The sequence below is a fragment of the Lissotriton helveticus genome, chromosome 6, assembly GCF_964261635.1.
Source record: "Lissotriton helveticus chromosome 6, aLisHel1.1, whole genome shotgun sequence".
Taxonomy (NCBI): Eukaryota; Metazoa; Chordata; class Amphibia; order Caudata; family Salamandridae; genus Lissotriton; species Lissotriton helveticus.
In genome coordinates this window covers 1,841,715,419-1,841,740,760 of record NC_136067.1, presented here as the reverse complement: position 1 = coordinate 1,841,740,760, position 25,342 = coordinate 1,841,715,419, and the positions used below count along the sequence as shown (strand labels likewise).

At 43.9% G+C, this 25,342-nt stretch overlaps 1 protein-coding gene across 3 annotated transcripts in view; it reads left to right on the top strand.

Moving 5' to 3' along the window:
- Positions 1-292: 292 nt before the first annotated feature.
- ANGEL2 (angel homolog 2) overlaps positions 293-25,342 on the top strand; it is a 427,641-nt gene continuing 402,591 nt past the window's right edge. The window contains exon 1 of one of the 3 annotated variants that reach the window (XM_078649760.1): positions 293-443. In XM_078649760.1, the coding sequence (XP_078505886.1) occupies positions 383-443 (61 nt within the window). In that variant the 5' untranslated portion in view covers positions 293-382. The remainder of the gene's footprint in view (positions 444-25,342) is intronic. The other 2 variants (XM_078649759.1, XM_078649764.1) reach the window with 2 other exon arrangements.

Sequence of the window (25,342 nt, the reverse complement as noted above, 5' to 3'; positions counted from 1 at the left end):
GAATGACAGCGGAGCGGGAGAGCCGGACAACGTGAACTGACATTTAGTGTGGTGCGGTGTTCTTCTACGATATATTTGCCCACGTTATATCTCTGCATACGACTTTCATTCCAACCAGGCTACACAAAATCCCACTCCAACATGGCCACCGTTAAACGTCCATGAAGGTGAAAAGAAAATAAATGCATTCGTTGATTGGGAAGACATTCTGGGATGAGATGGGCAGCAGGCCACGCCCCCAGCTCCAATCAGCGCTGGGTGCCGATTATTTTGCTGATTGGACGCTGAGCCACGCGTCTGACAGCCACAGCGCCCACCCCGCGCTGTGATTGGTGGAGATCACACATTGTCCATCCTGCAGCAGCTACCGAGTACGAGCTGCATGGCAGGCTCCAGGCAGCGTCCAGAGGGAGAAAGACATAGACATAAGCCACCGGATACAGGTCAGTTAGGAATGTACCTGTACCAAACAGTGTGATGCTGGGGGTGGCACGAGGCGGCATTAGAAGCATGATGTAATGTGTGCTAATTTTGTGCTCTACGATTTTATTTAAACTTGGATGCTCGCTGATTAATGACGTAACGAAATGTGACCCCGCCCCCTGCAGAGTACATGGAGGGGACCCCCATGCTCAGAACTAGTCGAGAGTCCATGAACAGTGCCATAGGGGGCCCAGGAGCTCGCCCCCCCCTCCCTCACAGCGAGGGCTATTGTTATGCAACTGACGCTGATCATAACGTTTCTAGTATGAAAAAAGTAGTTTGGGTCAGTGAGACCAGCCCCTGTCGGGGGACACGCTGGCATATGCTACAGATAGTGAAACAGCTTAGTACTAAAAGAATTGTGACCGGCCTCTGAACACAATCTCAGTACCTCCATTGCTAACCTTAATCACTCACAGATTATCTCCTCACACTACTGCCAAGTTGTTTTTGGTGAGGGGTTAATGGTGTGTGGCAGCATGGGGTGGGGGAGATGGGGTGTTAAAAGCGCGCTTGCAGCACTGGAGCCAGGTGACAGAGACTCGAGTACCAGCATAACCTTCATGCAGACCGTTCATTACACCCCTCTGACAATTGGGCCCAGGTCGCTCATTAAAGTAATTAACCTCGCCAATCATTTTGGAACTGTAAGGTGGTGGTGGGCCGGAAGTTTGCAATCATGTGAGCTCAAATGTGGGCTATTTCCTGAGACTTGTCGATCCTGTCAAAAGGAGTTGGCGTCAAGACTTTCCGCATAAAAAACTGGATGAGAGGTTTGAGATGAGAGTGAAGAGGTTGAAGTGTCAATCGTGCAGCCAGGAGCTGTCTTGGAATGGATACTTCGAGTCGCTGGTTAAGCTTCAAGCGCGCAAACTGAAGTACGACCGTTGGAGGTGTTTTATTATGAGTAGAAAATGTGATTATAAAGAACAAATGGAGAATGTTTGAAATGAGGCCACTTAAATCTGCATTGTATGCTTCTTTCCTGTTAGTATATCGTTTTGTAGACTCTACGGTTGACAATCCCTTGCACAGTGTCTGTGAAACAATCTGCAGCTCATTCTTAGTCCCAGGCAAATCCAATATTTTTGTCTTGGGCAAGAAACACATGCAGCATGTTTCTTGGTTAGATGATGCATATTTATGGTATGTTGTTTTAAAACCGAATACTAAACCTAGGTGGGTTGTATGGGAACCACCTTGTTACGTATTACTTTTAAAGATCAGTGCCTTTTGCTTCCATAACGGGCCTTTGACAGTACTAACTGCTAGTGGTTGCTGGCTTCAGACCTGTTTTGCTGAATCAGAGTGGGGGGTCAGGCTTCTGTATGTCCCTGGTAAAATCCACAGCTTACGTCATAAATAGGTCCCTTCATTTCCCTCATTCCTTATCAAATGTGTTCGAGAGTATTTGGGACATATGTGCTGTTGTATCCCAGTTGTAGTCCCTTTCCATAGGTAAGCGACTCCTAAAGACTGAGATTGTGTTCCATAGGGTTAGTGTATGCTGGAATATGCTTTCTCCCTTATCTCGGCTTGCTCCTCCCCATGTACTGCTATTCACTGTGCCTCTCTTCTTATACAATGTTTAGTAAAGATAGGTACAGTTGTCTGGCCTCAAATCCTCATCCTGAATGAGGGAGAGGCGAGAGGTTTTGTTGTTGCTTGACTAAGCTTAATCAGTTCTAACTAGCCTCTCACCTTGGTTAAGCTACACCTTTTTGTAATCTACTTTCTGATACAATGCGTACTCCCCCATTGTTCTCTGCCGTGCTGCTCAGCTAGTGGTGGGGTTATCAGAATACTGGGAGTGTTTGGCTTGGACAAGAGTCGGTAGGAGTGTATGGTCTGAGCAGGAAGGAGGCTACGCCCGGTGGGGCATTACATGGAACTTATCATATTCCTGTAACTGAAGATATAACTTGAAGTATAAACTTCTATCCTTTGCCTACATGACCTGACTTTATGGCATAGTTCTTTGTCATACACTGGCGACGAGCGCAGAAGACCGAAGCGTGAAGGGAAGTTTAGTGCTGGATCAGAAAAGATGAGCAGTATATAGAGGAATAACACAAGAAAAAATTAAATTTACAGAACAAAAGAGATTGAAGCCTGTAAAGAGGATTTGTGCCATGTAGCCCCCACCGGTGTCTATTTCATAAGAAAGCCTACAGTCCAGGGCAATTTTCTATTCTTTTTTCTCACAGGCCAGTGCAGTGTGCAGCAGAAGCAGTGGGCCACTGGTAGCCTGCAGACCGAGAGGGTAGTCTACTTAATCAACTGTTCATAGATTTGATGTACCAGCTTAAATAGACTATTAATACTGAGGAAATAGTCTGTTGAACAGTGTGTGCAGAGTTAAAAAATAATTAAAAAGTGCGGCGACAATGAACATTTGGCAACCCAAAGTAAAGTCAGTTTGATGAAGAACTGGTGTCGGCGTTTGAACTACAGCTTGTAGTGCGTCAAGGATCCAAAGTTACAGCACCATCAAGACATTTGATCTGCAGTGTGTTTGATTCGTGACACTACTGGATTTGACTTTTTATGTTTGAAACCTCTGAATCTGGAACCTGCTTTGAGCAAACAGCAGTGTGAGGCACGTACCGAGGAGGGTTAATTGCCGGCAATGAAGCACGGTGGTAAGTGTATTTTGCGCTGACTGTTGTTAGCGTGTGGTGCGGCATTTAAAACTAGGCCGCATGGGCTAGCGTGCGTTTTCCCCCAAGTGCATGGGGAGTGCATCTGAAGTTGGATGAGCGCATGCCCCCTTACCATCACTGGTAACGAGTTAGTGAGGCATTTGAATGACTGAGATGCGATGAGGTTTTAGAATTGCAGCGTGGACTGCTGTGCGTCATTAGAAGCCATACTCCCAAGTGAGCGTGAGTTGTTGCATGTGCATGTTAAGCACCACAGTGATATGTCACAGTCTCCCTTGTGACGTGTGGCTGAAGACTGAAATGCTGATCAATCAATTAATCAATACTTTTGTAAAGTGCACTACATACCTGTGAGGGTCTCAAGGTGCTGGGGGGGGGGGGGGAAGCTGCTACTGTTCGAAGAGCCAGGTCTTGAGGAGTCTTCTGAAGGTCAGTAGGTCTTAAGTCTGCCATAGGCGGATGGGGAGGGTGTTCCATGTCTTGGCGGTGAGGTGGGAGAATAATCCGCCGGTGGTCACTCTTCGGATGCGGGGGACAGTGGCGAGGGCGTGGTCTGCGGAGCGGAGCTGGCGGGTGGGGGTGTAGAAGCTGAGTCGGCTGATAGATCTATCTAAGTCAGGTTTCTGTTTTGGAATGCGCATCGTAGCCATGCAACTGTGCGATGAGCGAGGTGGTTAAGCATTCCAGGCACGAGAATGTACGTGTGCAGGCATTTTGCTGACGGAACAGCTTGGAGTCTGGAATATGCACTGCTGCAACTAAGGAAACCGGAAGCAGTTTCCAATGCGTGTCGAAAGCATGACCGGTTTGCAACGTGCATCGGAAATAAGAGGAAGAGTAAATCTTTCTTGTTCTGTGGCCTTCGTTTTATCTACAAGCGTGTGAATAATTTAAAACTTAAACATGTGCCTCTGTTCTCGACCCATTGAGAGGTACAAACTGAAGCAGGGAAGAGGAGAAAAGGTAACACTGACAGAACTATACACTACTGACGTGCTGCAACTGAAATTCGATATACAAAAGGGTGAATATTGCTTGGGTGAGATGTCGCTCACCAGAGAAGGGAATATTGTGTTACTTGCTTTGGTTATGTTTTATGCAGTGTCATGCTGTTTGGGCTGCCGGTGTATATTTTTATTGATACTATGATGAATTTGCTGCCTGGCTGTATGTTTGTATTGAATACTGAGTTTGTTACATGAGTGTATTTGCCATGCTAAATTAAAAAAAAGAATGGAATGAGAGGTGCATCATCCTTCGTGTACTAAGAGGAGGTTCGGGTGAGAGGTCGCTCACCGGTGATTTTGGGTGTTGCTGGGGGTTACTGTGTTATGTTATGCCATGCCACTGTATGTCTGTGTGCTAGTATTAATGTGATGTGTTAACCAAATTGGTCCATTAACCCCTTCTGCGCTCATGACGAGCTGAGCTCGTCATGAGTTGCACCGCTCTCACGCTCATGACGAGCTCAGCTCGTCATGTAACGCGGTATTTTAAAAAAGTCAGTGCACAGCGGGAAAACCGCTCGTGCTGATGCGGTTAAGGGTGGTTCTGTCCTGATGTGAGGATCCTGACGTCCTTAGGTGTGAGTGAGATTTTACCACCTTTAACTTTAGAGATGCATTTATGCCTTGAGTGTGAGGACAGAGACCCGTTAACCGCGGCCGTTTTTTTCACGGCAGTGCGGCCGTTTTAAAGAGCGGGCGGGGCTGCGTTGGCCGTTGAACGTGCGCAGCACCAGCCAGGTAGTGCTCCGAACGTTCAACGGCCGACGGCAGCACTTAAGGGGTTAAGGGTTGAAAGATACCCTTTCAACCCTTAACCCTGTGTGTGAGGTGAGGTGGGTTGCAAGATATTCATTGTGAAGATTACTAAAAGAATGTGCATTGCTCCCTATTGTTATTGTCCTTCCTGGTTGGTTATTGGCTTAAGGTATGGACGTGTTGCTCTCTTTGGGGGTTCCTGTTCAATCTTGTCTGTTTTCTGTTTGTGGTGGTACCCATACATTTGTTGGACGTGTTGTTCGGGTGCTTTATTGTCTTACGTCTGTAAGACTTCTTTTTGTCTCTATAAGGGGAAATATGTGTTGTAATCTACTTTCTTATATAATTCATCCTCCCCATTGTTGTTCTTGGCCTTTCCGCTCAGCCAGTGGTGAGGTCACCAGAATGCTGGGAGTGTTTGTGCTTGAACAAGGGTCCGTTGGAGTATATGGGCTGATCAGCAAGGAGGCTGCTCCTGATTGGGCATTACATGGAACTTATCATCTACCTGTAACTGAAGATATAACTTGAAGAATACTGAACTTGAAGGAATTTGTTTAGCGTACAAATTATACAAATTAGGAACCAACAAATGCTTGGACTTGGGAGTTCATGGAGAGGGAACTGTTGATTAAAAAGCCTGGATTTATAACCCTCGTTTGCGCTGAAAGGGGGGGGTAGATAACTCCTCCAGCCAACATAAACTCCAATAGCCAACTACAGGCTGGCCGAAAAAGAAAATATCAGATTTATCTGGATTGCATTTCAACGGTTTCACTTTGAGCCAGTTGAACACCTTTGAGAGGCAGGATCTAATGTAGTCTCCATCAAAGTCGTCTCCTTTTTCACAGCTGAAAATCAGTTGTGCATCATCTGCGTAGGAAATAATCTTGGTGCCGTATTCCTCTGCTAAGGGTGCAAGGGGGGACACATATAGATTGAAGAGGGTAGGGCTAAGAACGGAGCCCTGGGGTACTCCTACATCCATGCTCGGCATGGGTGCTGAAAAAGGGGGGGTATCCAAATGTCCTGGGAGTTCAGTAGACACAACAGATGACAAGTGCTTCCCGGGGATATGGATGCCATGACGTTCTGGCATATTAAATGTAATTAACTGAGTTAATTTATTTTCCCTCCGTCTCACACCATTTTGAGGCCATTTATTATTACAGAATAGAAAATAAGCTCACCCCTGCAACATAGCAAGGATTCATGTTTTTCACCTTGGAGCTCTGCACTATAGTATCTAACGAAGTGAGAATCCGAGAGAATCTTGGAAGTCTCCATCTAAGGATAAAGACCATACTTTAAGGACGAGGAAGAAACACTTAGTTGCTATTTCTACAGGATACAGGAGATGGACTGCCCAAATGAGGATAAGACCTGCCTTGATTATCAAGAGCCCATGCTCAGCAAATTGTTGTACGGAGGTCAGAAGTGCAAAGCATGCGAAGACCAGGAGCCTGCAACTGCTGCCTAAACCAACTGACACATCTCATCAGAAGGTTCTCTTGCTTCCCTGTTGCTGCTGTTGTGAAAGAACAAGTTTTTGTGGTGTGAATAATTACAGGTGTGGTATGTGCTTACTCCTTGCATTTGCTGCACAACTTTCTTGAGGCAAGTTAAGGACCTGATGAAGTCCTGGATTGTCAGCCTGCGTTGCCACACATCATTTCTTCAATCAATGTGAGGATCTTGAGCAACCATAGTGCCCCCATATTGCATCTACACTGCAGTCCATTGACTCCTGCTGCACCTTGAGATTGATTTTCCCGGTGAACAGACAGCTGTCCCCCGTGAACAGACAGCTGTCCCAGACAGCAGAACTTTTTTTGAACAGGAAACCTGGAGAAGTGAGGCCTACCTTCCTGGCTTATGTGTAGCAACAGTAAGGCTATCAACATTGAATGAACCCAGGTACTAAACTTGAATTGTAAGATTGCTCCCAGAGTAGAGTTTCGTGCTTTGCTATTTAAACACATTTCCACTGCTGATGTAACCATTTGATAATTGTACATAAAACATGGGCACAGAAAAGTAACAGTTTAACAGAGATACTGTTTCAGAAGATTGATTAATGTCATGGAACGTATTCACGCTTCTTAGCATATTTCCGGAATATTCTGAGTGATACATGTGATGCGCATACCAGATTTCTTTTACCCCACACCCTCCATCAAGAGTAATCCTTTACATTTTGACACTGCTGCCCACTGAAGGTCAATGCCTGAAAGTGAGCTCACAGGAGTATCTTATGTTTGCATTTCCAGGAGTAGCAGCAATATTGTTACAAAAAGGGCATATATGCAACAGGATTTGGAGGCCTTTGAGAACTGGCCGGACATATACTATTTATTACATGTACACTAGAGAGATGAAAAATGCAAGGGAGTCCTATATCGCACCCACTTCAGCCTTCTGTGTTCTTATGACTTGAATACATTTCATGATTATGTGATGTGGACAATGCAGCGTGTCAATAAAGTATTGGGGTATGTTTCATTTGTAGGTTGTGTATGTAGAGGCCAAACCCTTTATTGAAACTAAATCTTCTATTGATCTGCCAGTCCCCTTACCAGAACAAAGAACTGAGTCCGATGAAGGGGACATAACATTAGCAGACATAGGAAACCTTCTTAAATCAATTCTAAATCCCCTGGAAGCCCGCTTGATAAAAATGGAAGCGAGATTAATCAAAATAGAGAAAACTGCATTACAGTTCATGGACTCCTGTAAACCTGGGGTTCCTTGCCCCACAGCCCTCAACACCGACCCGAAACCCAAAAACAACTCTAACCCTTTGAGACCGGTCAATGGTATTGATGCCCTAACAACAACAATCGGCACCAAAAATTCTAAACCACTTAACAACCATCGACTAAACCAGAAAGCCAATCCAGTTATCCCAGCGACCCCTGCAGTAACTCACGATAATCAATCATCTAGTGCACAACAAACACACCCAGTCACTGATACTACAAATTCCCATTTACATCATAAAAGTCCACCTAAAACGTCACTAACTAATAAACAAAATTCTCAGGACTCTAATAAAACAAAGCAAAAGATAGTTACCGTTAATCTTCCACCTGAGGTAGCTCCATACACTGCTATTTTAGCTGGGGTGCCCGAATTAAAATCGGATACATACGAGACAGGAGTCTCTTTAAAAAACAAAGTGACAAACTGGTTATCTATACATAGACCACTTCCTAGAGGCATGACAAGCGAAATTCGCATGGTTAGAAGAGTCTCGTGGGTAGGAAAGAGTCCCAAAACAATTCGTGGTGACTGTATACTGGTGAGCTTTAAAGAACCAGGAACAGTCTCCTATATTTGTGGTTCCTTTCTGGAGGATGAGGGAAATAACATCCATCCACTCCCCCTATCTTTCTTCTATCCAGTAAATACCCACACAACTAACAACCAGAGACGAGGGTACCTAGAGAACCGACAGGGAAACTGGGGGGGTAATCAGGGAGGGAATAGAATCCCCTACAACCAAATGCGAACATCGCCTGAATACCCGCCAATTTATGATGATCCTCAAGGGTGGGAGACTGTAAATGCTAGAGGAGTGGGTAATGGAGGATTCAGAAGAGAAGCACCTTGGCCCCCCAGACAATTTCAGCAACCGCCTCTACCACTCTATAATCGATACGAATGTCTCGATATGGTTGACTGACAATTGACCCCCGAAAGGGGACACAGGCGATTATCAGGTTATGCTGAAGGCACCCACATAAATGCCAACTCCACCGATGGGGAGGAGATCTCTGCCGCTAGTACTTCGGGGCTAGGCTTACAGAGAGAAGAAAGGGGAACTAACCTGGAGGGCCCATTCACGGGCCATGAGCAGACACAGAGGCCGTCTCAATCAGTATACATAACACAAATGACTAACCAAATAATGCTGCGGGCTGGGCCCCAGGATTCTCGACCATTAAAATTGCTCTCTTGGAACTTGGCAGGCCTGGCCAATAAAATAGACTCGGATTCGTGGGGTGAGCTAATAAACCCAAAAAGCATCTGTCTCTTCCAAGAGACTTGGGCAAGGGAAGAGACTACGTATAGGGGTTTCAAGACCTTCTCGATACAAGCTAGTTGGGGTGGGAGAGGCCGACCGTCTGGAGGTCTGGCGACCTGGGTGGCAACTGACTTAGGTTGCTCAGCTTCACGATATACCGTGGACTCGGAGGACATACTGGCAGTTCTACTTGAATGGCCGGAACTCCATAAATTACTTGTAATAAACATCTACTCCAGGCCAGTTCCAATAGCCGCCACCTCTAAAACCATTGAGGCACTGTCCCGGCTCCTTGAAACTATTCAAGAGGGTGTACCATATCTAGTAGGGGGGGATTTTAATTCCCATTTTGAACCGTTACCTGGGCTACTTGATGGACCCTCCCTAGAGGAGGATTCAAGTTGGCAGGTTCCTCCAACAGAAGCCCCCCCTCCCAGAGCATGGACACCGCTGGCTGTTCAAATAAACACACTCAATCTAACCTACGGCTTAAGAGCCTGTAATGGCCGCACTAGGTCCGACATCCCGAGTAATTGCACGTTCAACAGGGCGGGTAGAGAATCCAGATTGGATTATTTCCTAGTTCAGTTGCACGCATGGAAAAGGGTCCTGGACTTTAGAGTATTGCCCAGACATGATAGCGACCATAATGCTTTAGAACTAGGTTTTGCTACCTCCTGTCTGGAAGAGAGTCCCTCAAGTGAGCAAAAGCATGGTGAGGGATATCTCCTGGACAATAATAGGAAGAGGATTAAATGGGAAAACCTTGCCTCTAGCGAAGACAAGATGGCCACCCTATATGCTGGAATCATTCCAATCTTGGAAGAGGCCTTTAAGTTATGGAACACAGGTTCTACAAGGGAGACTAGAGAGGACTTAGCACAGGTTCATGAACATTTAATTAGAGAGCTTGAAGCCGACCTCTTTAGTACCAGAGCACCTAGATCCCAGGGCCCGATTAAATGCACTTGGTTTAATAGAGCTTGCCGAGATGCAAAACGCAACCTACTATCTAGTATAAAAGCAGGAAGCCCGAGGGAAGAGATCACCGTCAGAAGGAAGGCCTACAAAACACTTATAGCTAACGCTAAGATGGAGTGGGATGTACTGCATTGGGAGAATCTATCGGAGTCTTTAGCAGCGGGAGACTCCCGTAGATTCTGGAGAATAATCAACCAAGGCTGTGGGGATTTACCTACCGCAATCGAACCCAACATTGCTGCAAATGTCTGGCAAAAACAGTTTCAGCAGCTATACTCCATAGAGAACAAGGACACAGAAGTAGAAATGCCAATCGCCCCTCTTAGACAGACTTCTGATCATTTTACCATAAATGACATCAAGAAGGCGATAGCAGGACTTACCGCTGGAAAGGCACCTGGTTTGGATGGGGTGCCGGGCGACTTATTTAAACAAGAACCTGGAATATGGGCACCCTACCTCATGGTCTTATCTAATGCAGTGCTGGGGGGAATGAAAATACCGGAAACTTGGCTGGGAGCAGAGGTGGTCCCGATATTTAAAAAGGGGTCGCCTCTGCTTCCAGCCAACTATCGCCCAATCAGCCTCATTGATGTGTCCCAAAAACTGTTTGGTAGACTGGTTCTTGATAGGTTGTTAGGCTGGATGGAGGAGACGGACATTTTGAGCCCTCTCCAGGCGGGTTTTAGAAAAGGAGTTTCAACAGTCGACCAAATATTAAGACTGAATATCATATATTGGAAGACAGTGTTCTCAGAAGGTGGGACTTTGTATGCGGTTTTTGTGGACCTTCGCGCCGCCTTCGATTTAGTTCCTAGGGCTAAATTGTGGGCGGTGCTGGCCGAACTGGGTATTCCAGGAGATATTCTCCATGTGTTAGTCAGGCTGCATACCGACAATTACGCCCGTGTGAGATATGGAAAGGGCGGCAGATTGACAGACAAATTCCCCGTTCGCAGGGGGGTAAGGCAGGGCTGCGTCTTGGCGCCGACCCTGTTTTGCTTATTTGTGAACGGGGTGATAGAGTATCTGAATGGGATCCCTAACATCGATGCGCCACAATTGAACAGCAGCAGGGTGCCAGCGATCATGTTCGCGGATGACACCCTGCTGCTGTCAAAAACACCAATGGGGCTGCAGAGGATTCTGAACGGGTTTCTGGGGTTTTGTAATGAAAGGGGCTTAGAAATAAACCCTTCGAAGACCAAGTTTATGATCCTTAATCCCAGACCCAAAAGCTGCCCAAATCCCCGTCTAGGATCCATAACCCTAGAAAGAGTACACGTAATAGAATATCTAGGCATAACCCTCAACCACAACCTGACTTGGTTGCCACACAAAATAAAAGCAACCACAAAACTAGCCCAGAGGGCAGGTGCCATCACAAGAATCGCCAAAAAATCACCTCTCCGTCCACTGGCACCCGCCATTCACATTTATAAAGCCCAAGCCCGGGGGGGGGGGGGGGGCTATCATTTACGGAGGCGAGCTATGGGGACACATACCATTGCACACTGTACAGGTTGCAGAAAACAATTTCATAAGACAATTGGCTGCACTTCCCCCGAGCACTCCATTATTCCCCCTAAGAATGGACCTGGCATTGCGACCAATTACAGAGGAATTGGGTCTAAAACCACTGACTTACTGGAGGCGTCTGTGGAGTAGTCAAGAACTAGTACACTACAGAAATGAACTCCAGGAATTATTGAGATCAACCTACGCCACCAAAATCCCGTGGATAAAGTACATTAGGGACATGTGTACGTTTCTTGGAGTTCCAGAGCTATGGTCCAACCCGGAAGTAGCGGCTGCAGGGCTTTCCAGAAAGGAACTTTCAAATCTGTTTTATAGCACTATGCTCCAGAAAACCATTAACTCTACACGGGATGGATCCCTAACGGACAAATTTACTAAAATGAAAGACTCCTACAGTCCCGAATATGTACTAGACACCATGATGCCTGTGTCTGTTCGGAAGATTTTCATGCAATGGAGATATGGTTCTCTCCCCCTGAGGTCTATTACTAAATCCTGGGCTGGTAATCTGGAAACAGGGGAGTGCCCAGCATGCAAGTATAAACTGGAAAGCGATCTCCACGTGGTCCTGTTCTGCAGAGCTTATAGCAGAATCAGAAGATACTGGTTGGTCCCTTATTTGAGGAATTTGGGCTTTCGCACCTATGCCCCGGCCTACAGGGTCCTAAAGTCAGACTTATCGGCACCAACTGTGTTCGCAATGGCGAAATTCCTGACGGCAATGTGGCGTTTACGTGCAATAATTCTCAGGAACTCTAAAGCTTTATGAATATCCCACCCTTTTATTTATTAATCAAAATGCATTTCCTAGTAATCTGATTGTAATTATGAGTCGGGGGTATCTTTCTTATAATATTTTTATAATGTTTTTAATGATGAAAATCGTTTGTATATCTTTTATGATCTTTTTACGATCGAAATAAAGATTATTTGAAATTGAAAAAAAAAAAAATTTAAATTGAAACTAAATCCCATGAAGGGATTAATTCCCGAAACCTGTTGTAAGGTGTAACAGCTAGTATGGTTGAGGTGTCCATTCCCTGTGAGAGGTTGTTTTTGTAAAACACTCTAAACAAGACCTTTTTGGAAGGTGCATTAAAGATAGTTTTCTGTCAAAAACTCCATTGATCGTTATATGCTCTGAATAGTGCCCAGGCATGTACCATTTTGATACAAAAAAATATCAATCTAATATTTGTCTTTAGAAAAGCCACATTTTAAAATTCAAAATATGTTCGTGAATGCCTGTCTTTGGGCTCTGTTGCCCAACTGTTGTGTATTTGAAAAAAGGCTGGTTTAAAAATGGTGCTAGTTTAATAAAAAGTACCATTAAAATGAAGCATAAAGGCATGGCAATGTAGCTAAATGGGCTGCAGCCTTACGAGGCTGAAAATGGACTCTGCCCCTTTAAGGAAATGTGCACCACCAATATCCCACTTTGCCCTGTTAGTGGCAGTAGTTCATTGAGGAACTTCTTGTAAGTAGTGCATACATAGTGTGGTTGTTTTTCTTTTTCTTTCCACCACTCTGTTAAGGGATGGATTTGCTACTCAGTTCAGTGCTTAAGACTAGACCATCAACGGAGTTCCATTAAAAAAGAGTGAGCATTTAGACCTGTAATCCTAGTTCTAGATCGGCGAATCAGCATTGATGTCTCCTTAAGAATGGAGAGGACTACATTTTGTATATCTTAAATGACAGTACAGTCTGATAAATGGAAATGACACGTTTCTCCTACAGAGTTCAGTAGGCAGGCAAAAGAGAATGTGCCTTGCTTTCCCTGTTTTGTGGGGTATGAAACATTACATTTATGTATTTTAATTAATTACTAGTGCTTACTTAGGAAGTTTGTGTATCCTGGACCTGTTTGTATCCCTTGATCTGTTACATTTTCCACTGCCTTTCTACCTACCTAGAACCTTCATTTCGTGAGAATGGTGTTCTAATCACTGGAATCACATGTAAATTCGTAGACGGTCGCTATAGTTCTGCCTCGTATATTCGTGAGGCAAGTATAATTTTGTGACCCTCTTTGAATGGCTGCGAACGCAGAGATGGAGGCCTGTGAGGGACCACAAACCTCAATCTCTGTGTTTGCACTTCCAGCATGTCAGCTTTTTCTTTTAATAGCAGCCCATGCACATTAAAGGGGCAGATGGTGTGAAAAAATGTTGAAATGCTGGGAAGTCGTCGGAGAAAGCATGCAGTGGCCACCTGACCATTCATTGTCTGATCACCCTGGAGCCTTCTGGCAGGATTTGCAAATAGAATGGGGCGTCCCTTTCATGCCTCTTCCTATTTGAAATTTGCAATCGGTTGCAAAACCCTTTCTGCGAATGAGAAATACTTTTATCTCTCATAAAAGTGGTTTTGTTTGTAGCAAAAACCTCTTTTGTGGTCACAAATCCTCTCTTTTTGTAACTCGGTTTCTTTGTGACTGAAAAAGTGTTTTGTGCATGTATCTTGCTTTTCCAGTAGAGGCACATCTTTTACTTCACCACACAGGAGCACTGTAAACTTGTAGGCCGGTACGACAGAAAAAAACTACCAGTCTATATGTATAGTGAACAAAATAGACGTGTAGATTGGTAGTCAGGAATTCCACACCCGTGACTGGCACGCTAAATTAACAGCCTCACTGCCGAATAGTTTAACCACTGCCACCTCAGTCTGTGTGTGTTCCCAAATGGTGCAGCTAATACTTTTTAGCATTCAGCGTGTCTTACGCCTGATCATGCCAAGCAAAAGCATCTTTTGATGACACCCCCTATCCCCGCCGCCCCCGGCATTAACGCTATTACATTCAGCAACAAGTTGCCCAGTGTCACTATTCATAATGCCTCTAAATTTCGAGTTCTCCTTAATCAGCCCTAGTTTTGGGTATTCACCTTACAGCTAGATTTTCATGCAAGTTATTGTCAATTGCTTGAACTGACTCGATTTTTGTTTTATAAACTTCTCCATGCTCCACTCCTGTTAAAATGGGAATAACATTGTTTTAAAAATATAGTCTTACTAATGTTTACATAGCAGAAGTAAAACCATGTTGAGAAAGTTATTGAAAAATCTTGTTGCTTTAATATATTACCTGAATAAATTTGTGTCCCTTTGCTTTTGGTTATTCCGGCCGTTAATAACAAAATGGATTAACAGCAATTTACAAGGATTGTTGCTGTGTAAATGGGATTTTTGGAGGCACCCCTTTACCCTCGTCCTTGCACTGACACCCTCTGAGCCTTGCTTTCAAAGTTTTTCCATCTTCCAACTAATTCTGTTAACAACCCCTACAATGTTTCATCACTTTTGTTTTTATTGTACTGTGTTTTGGTCTACTTTTATTTTTGTTGGTATTTTGTTTCCCACAATGTTATTTGTGCTTTTATTTTTAATGTATGTCTGGTCTTCCTACACTGACAGCCCGTGTTACGGCATCCTTTCCTGGTCTGGCACTCGTAGAAATGAAACATTTACTTTGTTATAGTCTACTGCATGCTGAACTGTGTCTTGTAGCTCTCAGTACTGACAAATGAGGGACCTATGAGAGTTAGTGAGCAGCTAAGCTGCGGCGGTTCCTCCACAATGGCAGAGGAGCGTCGCCCCTCTCACTGCAGAAGAAAAATAAAACGACAAGCGTTTGCAATGCAATAGGTATAAAATTTGCCAGAATTTAAGCTATTGGCATTGTAAATTGTAATTGCATTTGTATAGTGCTTACTACCCCAGACGAGGCGTTTGAGCGTTTTTTTCGGCGATTAGCACGCTACTCCGGGACCCATAGAGGATTAGTGTTGAATTAGTATAGTGGAACATGCAAGTACATTTTAAGCGGTGGATAGGTTAGTCAGTTATTTGGATTCGGAAGGATAGCAGAAGGACAGAGGAGGAAAAAAGGTTTGTATTTATATAGCGCTTGTTACCTCTGATGGGGTGTTGAAGCACGCTACTCCGGAAACCCATAAAGTATTAGTGGTGAATTAGTATGGTGAAATATGAAAGTAATTTGAGTGGTGGATATTAGTCCGTTCTTTGGAGTGAGAAGGATAGCGGAGGGATAGAAGGGGAAGAACGGTTTGCATTCATATAGCACCTGTTACCCCTGATTGGTGTTGAAGCGCTTTTCTGGTGAGTAGCACGCTACTCCGTAACCCATAAAGGATTAGTGTTTAAAATTAGTAAAGTGAAATATGAAGTAATTTGAATGGTGGATATGTTATTCAGTTATTTTGATACAGATGGGTAGGTTGGCAGGATAGAAGAGGGAAAGAGGTTTGTATTTATATAGCTGTTGCTACCCCTGATGAGGTTTTGAAGCGCTTTTTTGTTGAGTAGCACGCTACTCTGGAACCCATAAGGATCAGTTGTTGAATTAGTATCGTGAAATATGAAATTAATTTGAGTGGTGGATATGTTAGTCAGTTATTTGGATTGAGAAGGGTTGGGGAGGGGTAGAAAAGGGGAAACAAGGTTTGCATTTATATAGCGTTGTAACCCTGATGGGGTGTTGAAACGCTTTATTGGCGAGTGGCATGCTACTCTGGAACCCATAAAGGATTAGTGGTAAATTAGTATAGTGGAATATGGAATTTGAGAAGTAAACATGTTAGTCTGTTAGTTTGATTGAAAAGGATAGTGGAGGAATAGAAGAGTGAAGGACTTTTTTCCCTTACTTTTTTTTAGGTCGTAGCAGTAGGAATAGGCTTATGGATGAATAAAAAGGTTTTTTGGAGGGGAAGAGTCAGAGGGAAGAGCTTAGAGAGGTTTGTTTTGGGGGGTCGGTATAGTAAAAGAGGTGTCAGATGATGCAAGGAGGGGTAGTGTAGGAGAGCGTCTAGAAAGGGTTATTTTAGGGATCATAGTAGTGGTATGAGGTTTGGGATAAATGAGAGAGTGGATGTAGAGGATATATTGATAGATGTATAGTGTGAGAGATAGGGTAGTGCATTGGAAAGAGTAGTAGAAAGTAGTTTGAGATGAGTCTGAAAGGTGTGCTAAAAGATATATTGAGAGAAGTATAGGCAGTGAAATAGGGTAGTGCATTGGAAATGCCAAATTAGAAGAAAGTGATAAATATATAGATCCATAAGTACATTGAAAGTACATAGATGCATAAAGGAGGTAAGTATATGTAGATTAAAGATATTGATAGAGGTACAGGATGAGAAATAGGGTAGTGGATTGGATATGATTTTTTCAGAAGAAAAGTAACAGACAGACAGATCTAAGTACATGTAGGTCCATAGATGCATTTTTTTCTAAATTGAAAAATTTGCAACGCCTGTACAGATATGAACGAACATGAATTTGGTGGCTAAAATTTAAGTTGGTATCCTTAGCTTCATTAGTGGGAGCAGCACAAGTACAGCAAGCAAAGTCCTGCTCGTATGGGTGGTCTCAACTGAAGCATTGGGATGCATCAACAAAAAGGACAACATGCATTATGAGCAAGAAAACAGTGATATGTGGCAGGTATTGTCCCAACACACACTGCTCAACCTGTTTCTTTGGCAGCAGCTGCCCCCGCAGCTAATGTCACACTATATGGTTAAGTACGAAAGGTGGGCTTTAATAATAAGCCCAGATCTTCAGAATCATAATGACCAACTATCGCATTTCTTAGCCTTGTAATCATTCTGATTCATTTTAATGAACAGCTTTTCAAGTGTCTTTGTGCCTATGCTGTTTGGGAGTGGTGAGGATGTAGTCCTCTTCATTTTTTTGGTAGGATCAGCCATTTAGGCTATTTTTCTCTTCTTTCATCATTGTTGTGGTTTTCTCTCAGGACTCTCCCCACGCACCCATTATTTTTCATCAGGCATCATTGGTTATTCATTTGGTGGGGGCATCCATATCCTGTCACAGCTAGATGTAGACCCGGTGAATACTGACTGTGTTTGCACCTCTGCTTCTGTACTGTCTGCGGGTGCAGGATCAATATTTTATCCAGTTAATTGTTTTTAAAACAAAGGTGCTTGTGATGGGGGTCAGGATTGATGCCTGTGTTCCTGACTGCAGTCTCTAATTGCTAAGCTGTGCCTGATACCAGTACCCCACTTAGATATCTTGTGAGTATTCTTCAATTGCAATTTATCTTTGTGTGTTCAAGTGAATAAACTTTCTCAAGCTTGCATTTCAATCTTAAGATGCTATAAATAATCTTCTTACACTGATTTAACTGTTGTTACTGCTGCCCACATAGCGTCTCAAGATGTCTATTCCATTGTATGCATCTTGTATAGACCCACTATGTACTTGTCCATTCTGATATAGCCACAATGTGTTTGTTAGACTCTGGTCTATTGGAAGGTCACCAATCCCATTACCCTCTCTTTTTACTCCAGATCCATTGAGTCCTGATTGATGGGAGAGCTGAGTTCAAGACTCATACATCCACCCCAACAACTATGACAACATTTTTCTTCTTGTCAGACATAAGTTTCACTATGGTCTCTTCCACTTGCTTAAATTAAGTCCAGATAGACTTCTACTGGTCTCACAAGTAAAGAGAGCCTGTTTAAAGGATTTTTTTCTCTTTTGGCATAAGTGCAGCAAACATCTCCCAGTACTTGCACTTCAGCTGTTTCCATTGGGCTATACTACACATCACAATACAACTTGGCTGTTAAAACAGGGCATGACCCCAAGACTGCACTTGTTGGTCTTGGTGTGTTTACAAAATCCTAACCTATTTTCACCTGTAAAGCAGTCGTGTCTGTGGTTGGATTAACCAGAGGCTACAAATCAATCAGATGGTCTTAAAAAGCGCATAGCTGCTCTGAAGAGTATCTTGGCATTGAGGATTATTAGGATTGAAGAAACTATTATGGCTGCACAAAAAGCCAAGTATTAAGCTTTTTCCTGAAGGATGACTCTGAAACAAGTGATCGGCGCTCAAATGGAAGCTTTTTCCTTGCACAAGCCGCTAACCGGGAGAAGGAGCGACTGCCCCTTCTGACCTACCTTACACTTGGTACTACCGCAATTGAAGCCCGAGCAGAGTGCAGTGCTCTACGACAGGGGTCTGCAACCTTTTCTGTAGTGAGAGTTGCTTCTGATCAGTGAAAATCATTGTGAGATACTGAAGGCCAAGCCACACGTGCAATGTTAGCAGCCACCAGATTCCATAAAACTCCTCATTTAAATTTTCTCCGATTTCAAAGTGTTGCATTTGCAAACAGCAGGCATCTTGCACACTGTGCCTTGTAGACATGGTGTCATATTTATAACCGTAAAATACAGCCATTTGTTTAAATAGGCGGAATTTAAAGTGAAAGAATATGCTTCATAAAATATTAAGACGTTATTTGCTTAATTTAAAGTGGAGATAAACATTAACTCAATGTTTCAAAGAAGTATTTTTATACTCCTAATTTCTCCCATTTGAAAAAAATCACAGTATTTTTCTGTAATAAATATGGCACGGTGTCTACTGGCAATGGGGAGCAAGAGGTCTGCTGTTTGTAACTGTAACACTTTAGGATGGGCAAAAATTAAGATGAAGAGTTAACTTAATCATTTAGTTAACTTTTATTTTTTCCATTTAAAAGCATTTAGAAACATCATTTTCTTCTCATGCTCCAATACTGAGTTGACCACTTTTATTTAAGATTTAAATGCCTCAGTGCTTCAGTTCTTCACCTCTGTGCCCTGGACCATAAATCTAATTCCAGCACTGCTCATTATTAGGCCTTGCCATCTGCAGCCTGAAGATAATAATGCAAAATAACACAGCCTTCCCTTAATTGTTTTTTAAAAATGTGACCTGTGCTTATTTAAAAATGAACTCGTGGCTGTGAGCTACTGGTTGCTCGCAATCCACTTGTTGGAGACACCTGCTCTAGTAGGGACATTGTGTTGCACTCTGATCACCAATAATTGAGGCCCAGCCATGAAAAAGGCCCTATGGGCTAGCACCAGGGGTTTAACAGAATGCGCTTGTTCATTGGAAACTAGTGCAAAGAACGTTAAAATGTTGAAACCGATTTACCAAAAGGTGAGTTCAAGAATCAGCCGAGCCGCTACCTTATGAACTGACCGGACTCTATTCGTCACGTAATCTGCACGCCCAGATATAGAATATTAGTGTAGTCGGACACTTTGAGAAGGGCAATTTGGAAGAGGTGTGGCACAGCTGCCAGGGTACCTGACTCCGGACCACGGGGTTGACAGTTCGATCCCCGGTGCCAGCGGCAGATTAGCCTAGCACCATGTGACTCTGGACAATAGCTTGCTTAATCTTCCCGACGGCCCCCGGCGCCTTGACATCCTTGGGTAATTGTGTGCTTTACAAATACTGGTTTCATTTTTCATTGGTTTCAGTTCAATTTCTGAGCTAAATCTAGGACAAAAAAACAGACTATTTGGTGTTCAGCAACATAATGTTTTCCAGATACTTAAAAAACTGCTTGCTAATTAATTAACTTCTCCAGAATCTTAGTGTAAGCTTGAAGCAGAGATATGGGTTTAAAATTCACCTAGATACTAGGGGCTGCGGTGGCTCTCTTAAGGAGAGGGACCAGCATAGCATCCTTCCAATCTGCTGGAACTACAGCTGGAGCACGCATTTAGCAGGTTGTTCAAAATAGGATTCACTACCTTCAGCGCATTAGTATGTAGATTCATAGGACAGGGGGTCGCTAGGGGAACAGGACTTCAATTAACAAACAGCAGATCCGAATTCAGCAAAAGAAATAGGTCCAAACTCAAGTAGCAAGCCCTGCCTCAAGACAGTCAGGAGCAATAGGGGGCACATCTCCTAACACTAGGGCGAAGCCAAGTTTATTTGGATGTTGAAGATTTTATCTTAGAAAAAACACAGAAAGCATCTCTCACATGTTTGGGGAAGGGGGTGAGGGGTGATCGCACTACAAGCCACAGGAGCTCAAATATTCTTAACACTTTTAAAAATCTCACATGACCTGTTATCCACTGCAGCCGTTTTTGTCATTTTAGCTGCCTTGACTGCTGAGTGATATCTCCTCAAACCAACGCTGTAAGCCTCTTTATCCTCCAAACAAGAGTTTCTACACCATTTTCTTTTGTCCTTTTGCATACTTTTCTTTCAACTGTCACGTTCTTTGTGAACCAGAGCTCACAGGAACCCTATGATTGTGACTTATGACAGATAACGGGGGTGTTAACATCTTAACTGGATGTTGTTAGAAAGAGCAGGTAAATGAGAAAGTGAGTGAATTAAGCAACTCGTAAGATTTAATACGGGTATAAGCATGAGAGGAAATAGGGATATTCCTCTTAATGAGGCCAGTTTTAGAGCTCTTTTACAACCGACATTCAATAAGTGATCAGACCAGAGCATAAGGCAAGGATCCTCCATCTCAATAGGAGAGTTAGAAAAAACAAATTCAATAATATGCCCAGTGTTGGAAATGGCACGTTATGGTTGGCTGAAGCAAGGCCATAGCCAGGCAGAACCTATTCTCACCCTTGGGTAGCTTGGTACTGAGCAGTCCGGCTTATCACAGATGCCACGTGTAAAGCATTGGCACAGTACTCTCACACAATAAATACTCTGAGCTTCGCAAAGAGACTTCACATGTGGTGTATGTAAATAAAGTATGCATTCAACACACATTAACTAACACAACACGAACATCATGTATTTTTGGGCATAAAATCACATTCGGAAATATCACTAGTAGTACTAGGCCTAACCTTGTTAAAATGACATCCGTAATATGCACATTTGGGAAAGATCCTTTTTACCCTTCCAGCACCCTTATGTGGTGCGAAACATTGTCAGAAAGAGGCCCTCCGTGGCAATTCAATACCACACAGTTATAGGGTGCACCCAGATCACAATATCAGAAATGTGTACACACAGAAAATTACAACACTTTTAACCAGCACCCTGGGCCAAGGCCACATGGGTAAAACCTATGTCAAACGTAGTATTCTTTTGGCAAACGACTCACCGCCGTGCCGTGTAATTGATCACAGGCAGTCTCTCCCTTACATTCACTGAGCACTGATACGCGGTGCCACAAATATCAGGCAGGTCCATTTAGAGCGCACACACACAGCACCGTAATGCAGTGCAACTGGTATCCGGCAGATCAGTTGATATTGCATATGCAGACCCAGTGTCCCAAGCGCTCCTCCACCATTCAGCTAACCCAGATTACCCTACAACCACAAGCTAGAGCTAGAGAAAACCTTCCCCCTGATCCTAGGCCGCTTGCGGCCGGAATCGCTCTTAATCAGGGTCCCAGGGAAGAAGGTGTGTGGTAGGTAAAGAGCTAATTAGGTGGCAGTTGACAAATGAAGTTTTGGCCACTACCCTGGAAGTTCACCCACGGTATGCGGAGCAGAAAGGGCTGAGGGAGATAGTCGTTCAGTCGAAGGCTTCCACATTGTGCCTTCCGGAACCAGACCCGTTCTGCGAAGAACAAGGTGGGGGTGGGGGTCATGCAGTCTCTTGACCCGTTTCTAATCGCTCTAGGAAGCGTTCCTTAGCCCAGTTAATTACTCTCACCGCCCCGGCCAATACTACCTGGCAACTTGAAGTTGTCGGCTGGGTGAGGAGAGGAAATTTGGTATGCTGCACTGAGGCACAAAAAGAACAATGGATGAATGGGCGATGAAGCAGGGAAGCCACTCAGAAGAAGACAATCTGTCAAACACTTCGAGGAAAGCAGCACCCAGGCAATCCGGGCACCCTGGAATATGACTCCATTCCCCCGCACCTCCCCTGGAAATGAGGCACAGCGTCTGGTGCGGTTTGATACGAGCTGCACCAGACAGTTCCGGTCACACACAACAAAGAGTTGCAAATTCAGCACCTCCCTGGAAATGTGGCACAGTGTATGGTGCGCGTTGTTACGGGGTCACACCAGATCATTCCGGTCACACACATGGGCCCAAGTTCAGCAGTGCCGCACGAGGTAGAATGAGGCACTACTACAGGAACGCCCTCACTTCCGAGGGTTGCAACCTGTGAATCTGACACTGCATGCAACGAGTATGCTATCGGCATGTCGGATGAGAAAGATGCGGAACAATCTAAGTGGGCCACACGTTGTCCTGCAACCAGTGAACCTGCTCACCACCAGCAAGACGCTTTAAGCGTGTTGAGGCCCCATGATGCAGGGGCCACACTCCTTAGATGGGAGCAGTACATTTGGGGCTCCGCATAAGGCAATCCGGTCTCCAGGCATAATATATAGTTCCATGCTCACACTGCGCCACTAGTTGGGATCCAGCAGACGATGAGGGCACTGCTCTCCAGGTGTCACAAGTAGACGGTGTGGGTTCCTCGCGGGGGGTGTTTGATGGCCCTGAGACCTCTACAAGAGAACAGGGGGCAAGCCAACAATACCTTGGAGAGCACACTTCAGGTTTCCACACAGCCGCAGGTAGTCGGCCCTGGCCAGCCTTTTCAAGAAACGTGCACAGTCCATTCTAATGGCAGTAATCCACCTTGAAATTAACAGAATTTAAATGGTTGGATGCACAGCGATGAATTTCCCAATTTTTGGCAATATTTAATCGGTTCGACTCAGGTGGCGTCCTCACCTGGAATACGCCTTAATGTAACTCAAATACGTGGTACCAGTGGGTCACTGGGACCATCCCTGAGGGAACTCGCCTATCTCCCCTTGAAAAGGATTTCACACAAAGTTCATGAAAGTTCGGAATACAATTTATTCTTGTTCCGTCTTCAAATCAAATTCACTTTTCGTGTTTAAACATATCATTCATGTTTCAATGAAGCATCATATCTGCTTATTAAATCCAATGCATTTCGGGCTTGAAAAATAGCCCTTCATCAGGGAATAGCATAGCTGTAGAAATAAAGGTATAGCTGTTTTATACTTGTGGTCTCCAAAAGTTATCTACAATGTTAACATTTCAAACTGTTGTTATGGCCAAGGGTACTGTACTAGTAGACACCAAAGTTCAAACGTGCAAAAAGATAATCATTGTCACCAGACTATCTGTCATATAATACATATTTAAACATTTAAATGAGTAAAAAATCATAACTTACATGCCTGTCTTGATTCATGTGAGTTTTATATGCTGGAGGAAAAACGAGAGAAAATCGGCAATGTGACATCCTGCTATTTAGTGCCCTGCGTGTAGGCGCTCCGCATTATGACTTAAGCATAACTGACCTGATTCTTGTGCTGTGTGGGCTAATTCACTTCCATGGGTTAGTTAGCTCGAAAAAATGCCACTCTAGCTACTGCGCGCCATTACGGTGGTTTATTTATGTCCGAGTTGCGGTCATGTGATTCAATGGGCATTGAAGACAGACTATCGTCATCTTGCATAATTTACGGGGATCCACATCCATAATGCCCTGTAAGAGGCTGGTTATTAATATATTTCAAACGATGTGTGACTATGATGGTGGGGTAAAAAGGATTGGTAGCGGATTTACATTGAAAAATAAAAAAGAGAAAATAAGAATAAAAAGGGGGTTTAACAGAAAGAGGGTGGGTTCGAACTCTGTTGTTACTATACGGGATATCGGTGCATTAAACCCTTGCGCTATCATAGTGCTTGGCTAACACAGAGGTGTAAATAACTATGGGTGTGCTGTTCTCATTTGCAACTCGCACAGTGATGTCGTGTGGCACGTATAGGGCAATTTATAGGTAACATGCAAATTCGATACGGTCATTAAGTCCATTTGGCTTCTGTGTGCCGAGTCTGTATATCCAGAAGTTTTCCCTTTGTAGGAGATATTTGGAATTGTCTCTGCCTTCAATTTTCTTGACAGTTTCCAGGATAAGAAACTTGAGCTGGGCTATATTGTGTTTAGCTTCGTTGAAATGGACTGCTACCGATGACTTGGTGTTGTTCAGTCGAATATTAGACTTGTGTTCAGTTATTCTCACTTTTATTCGACGCTCGGTCTTACCAATATATACCTTCCCGCAGGGGCATTTTAAGGCATATATAACATTTGATGTGTCGCATGTCCCATTCACCTTAAGTTTGACGCTGTGGCCTTTCATCGGATGGTTAATTTGGTTTCCTTTCTGTATGTTATTGCAATGTCCGCAATTTAGACAGGGCTTTGTCCCTTTGTATATTTCCATGGTTTTGGCTTGAGGTTTGATAATTTCTCCCAGATTTCTCGCTCTGGTGTAAGCAAACAACGGAGGGTCTTTGAAGCAATTGTTAAAATCTGGTTCCAACGTCCGTATTCTCCAGTGTTTCCGTATGATCTTTTTGAATTTATCACTGACTGTTGAGTATTTTGATACTGCTACTATCCGAGTTTGTTCCTTTCTGGTGCTTGGTTCTAGTAGTTTGTCTCTGTTTATCTGATTGACTTTACTTTGTGCTTCCTCTATGATTTGTGTTGGATACCCTCTCTGTTTGAATTTCATACCCATTTCCACAGTCTTTTGTTCTGTTTTGTGTGGGGTAGATGTGATCCTTTTTATTCTAGCCATTTGGGAGAACGGTAGGTACATAAAGGACACCACGGTGAGGAAAATCGAATTTTGCCCTGTCGTGTGTCCCTACGTGTTCCCCATTATATGTTATATGTGCATGATCGATATGCATATTTACCCCCTTGACTGAATAAAGATGCAGTTATAGTTGTGTCCAACGTTAATATGTCAGTTATCCAGTTCCTCGTGAAAGCAACGAGTATTAGGCCTATGTTGCCAACGTTTTACATTATGCACGTTAATTCATCGAGTTGTCCCCGTTTCTAGGCCTCACATGGCCCGGACACCAGATTCGAGTCTCAAGTCTCCTGTAACCACTCCGAGGAGCGATGCAGCCCCTCCCGCATCCCTGACCCTTCATTTACTTTCTGCCAAGCAATGCAGTGCCCGGCCTGGCCTGCCTGCCTGTCTGCCAAGAATATGTTATGCCTCTAGTTATCAGTTCAGCTCCCCGGCTTC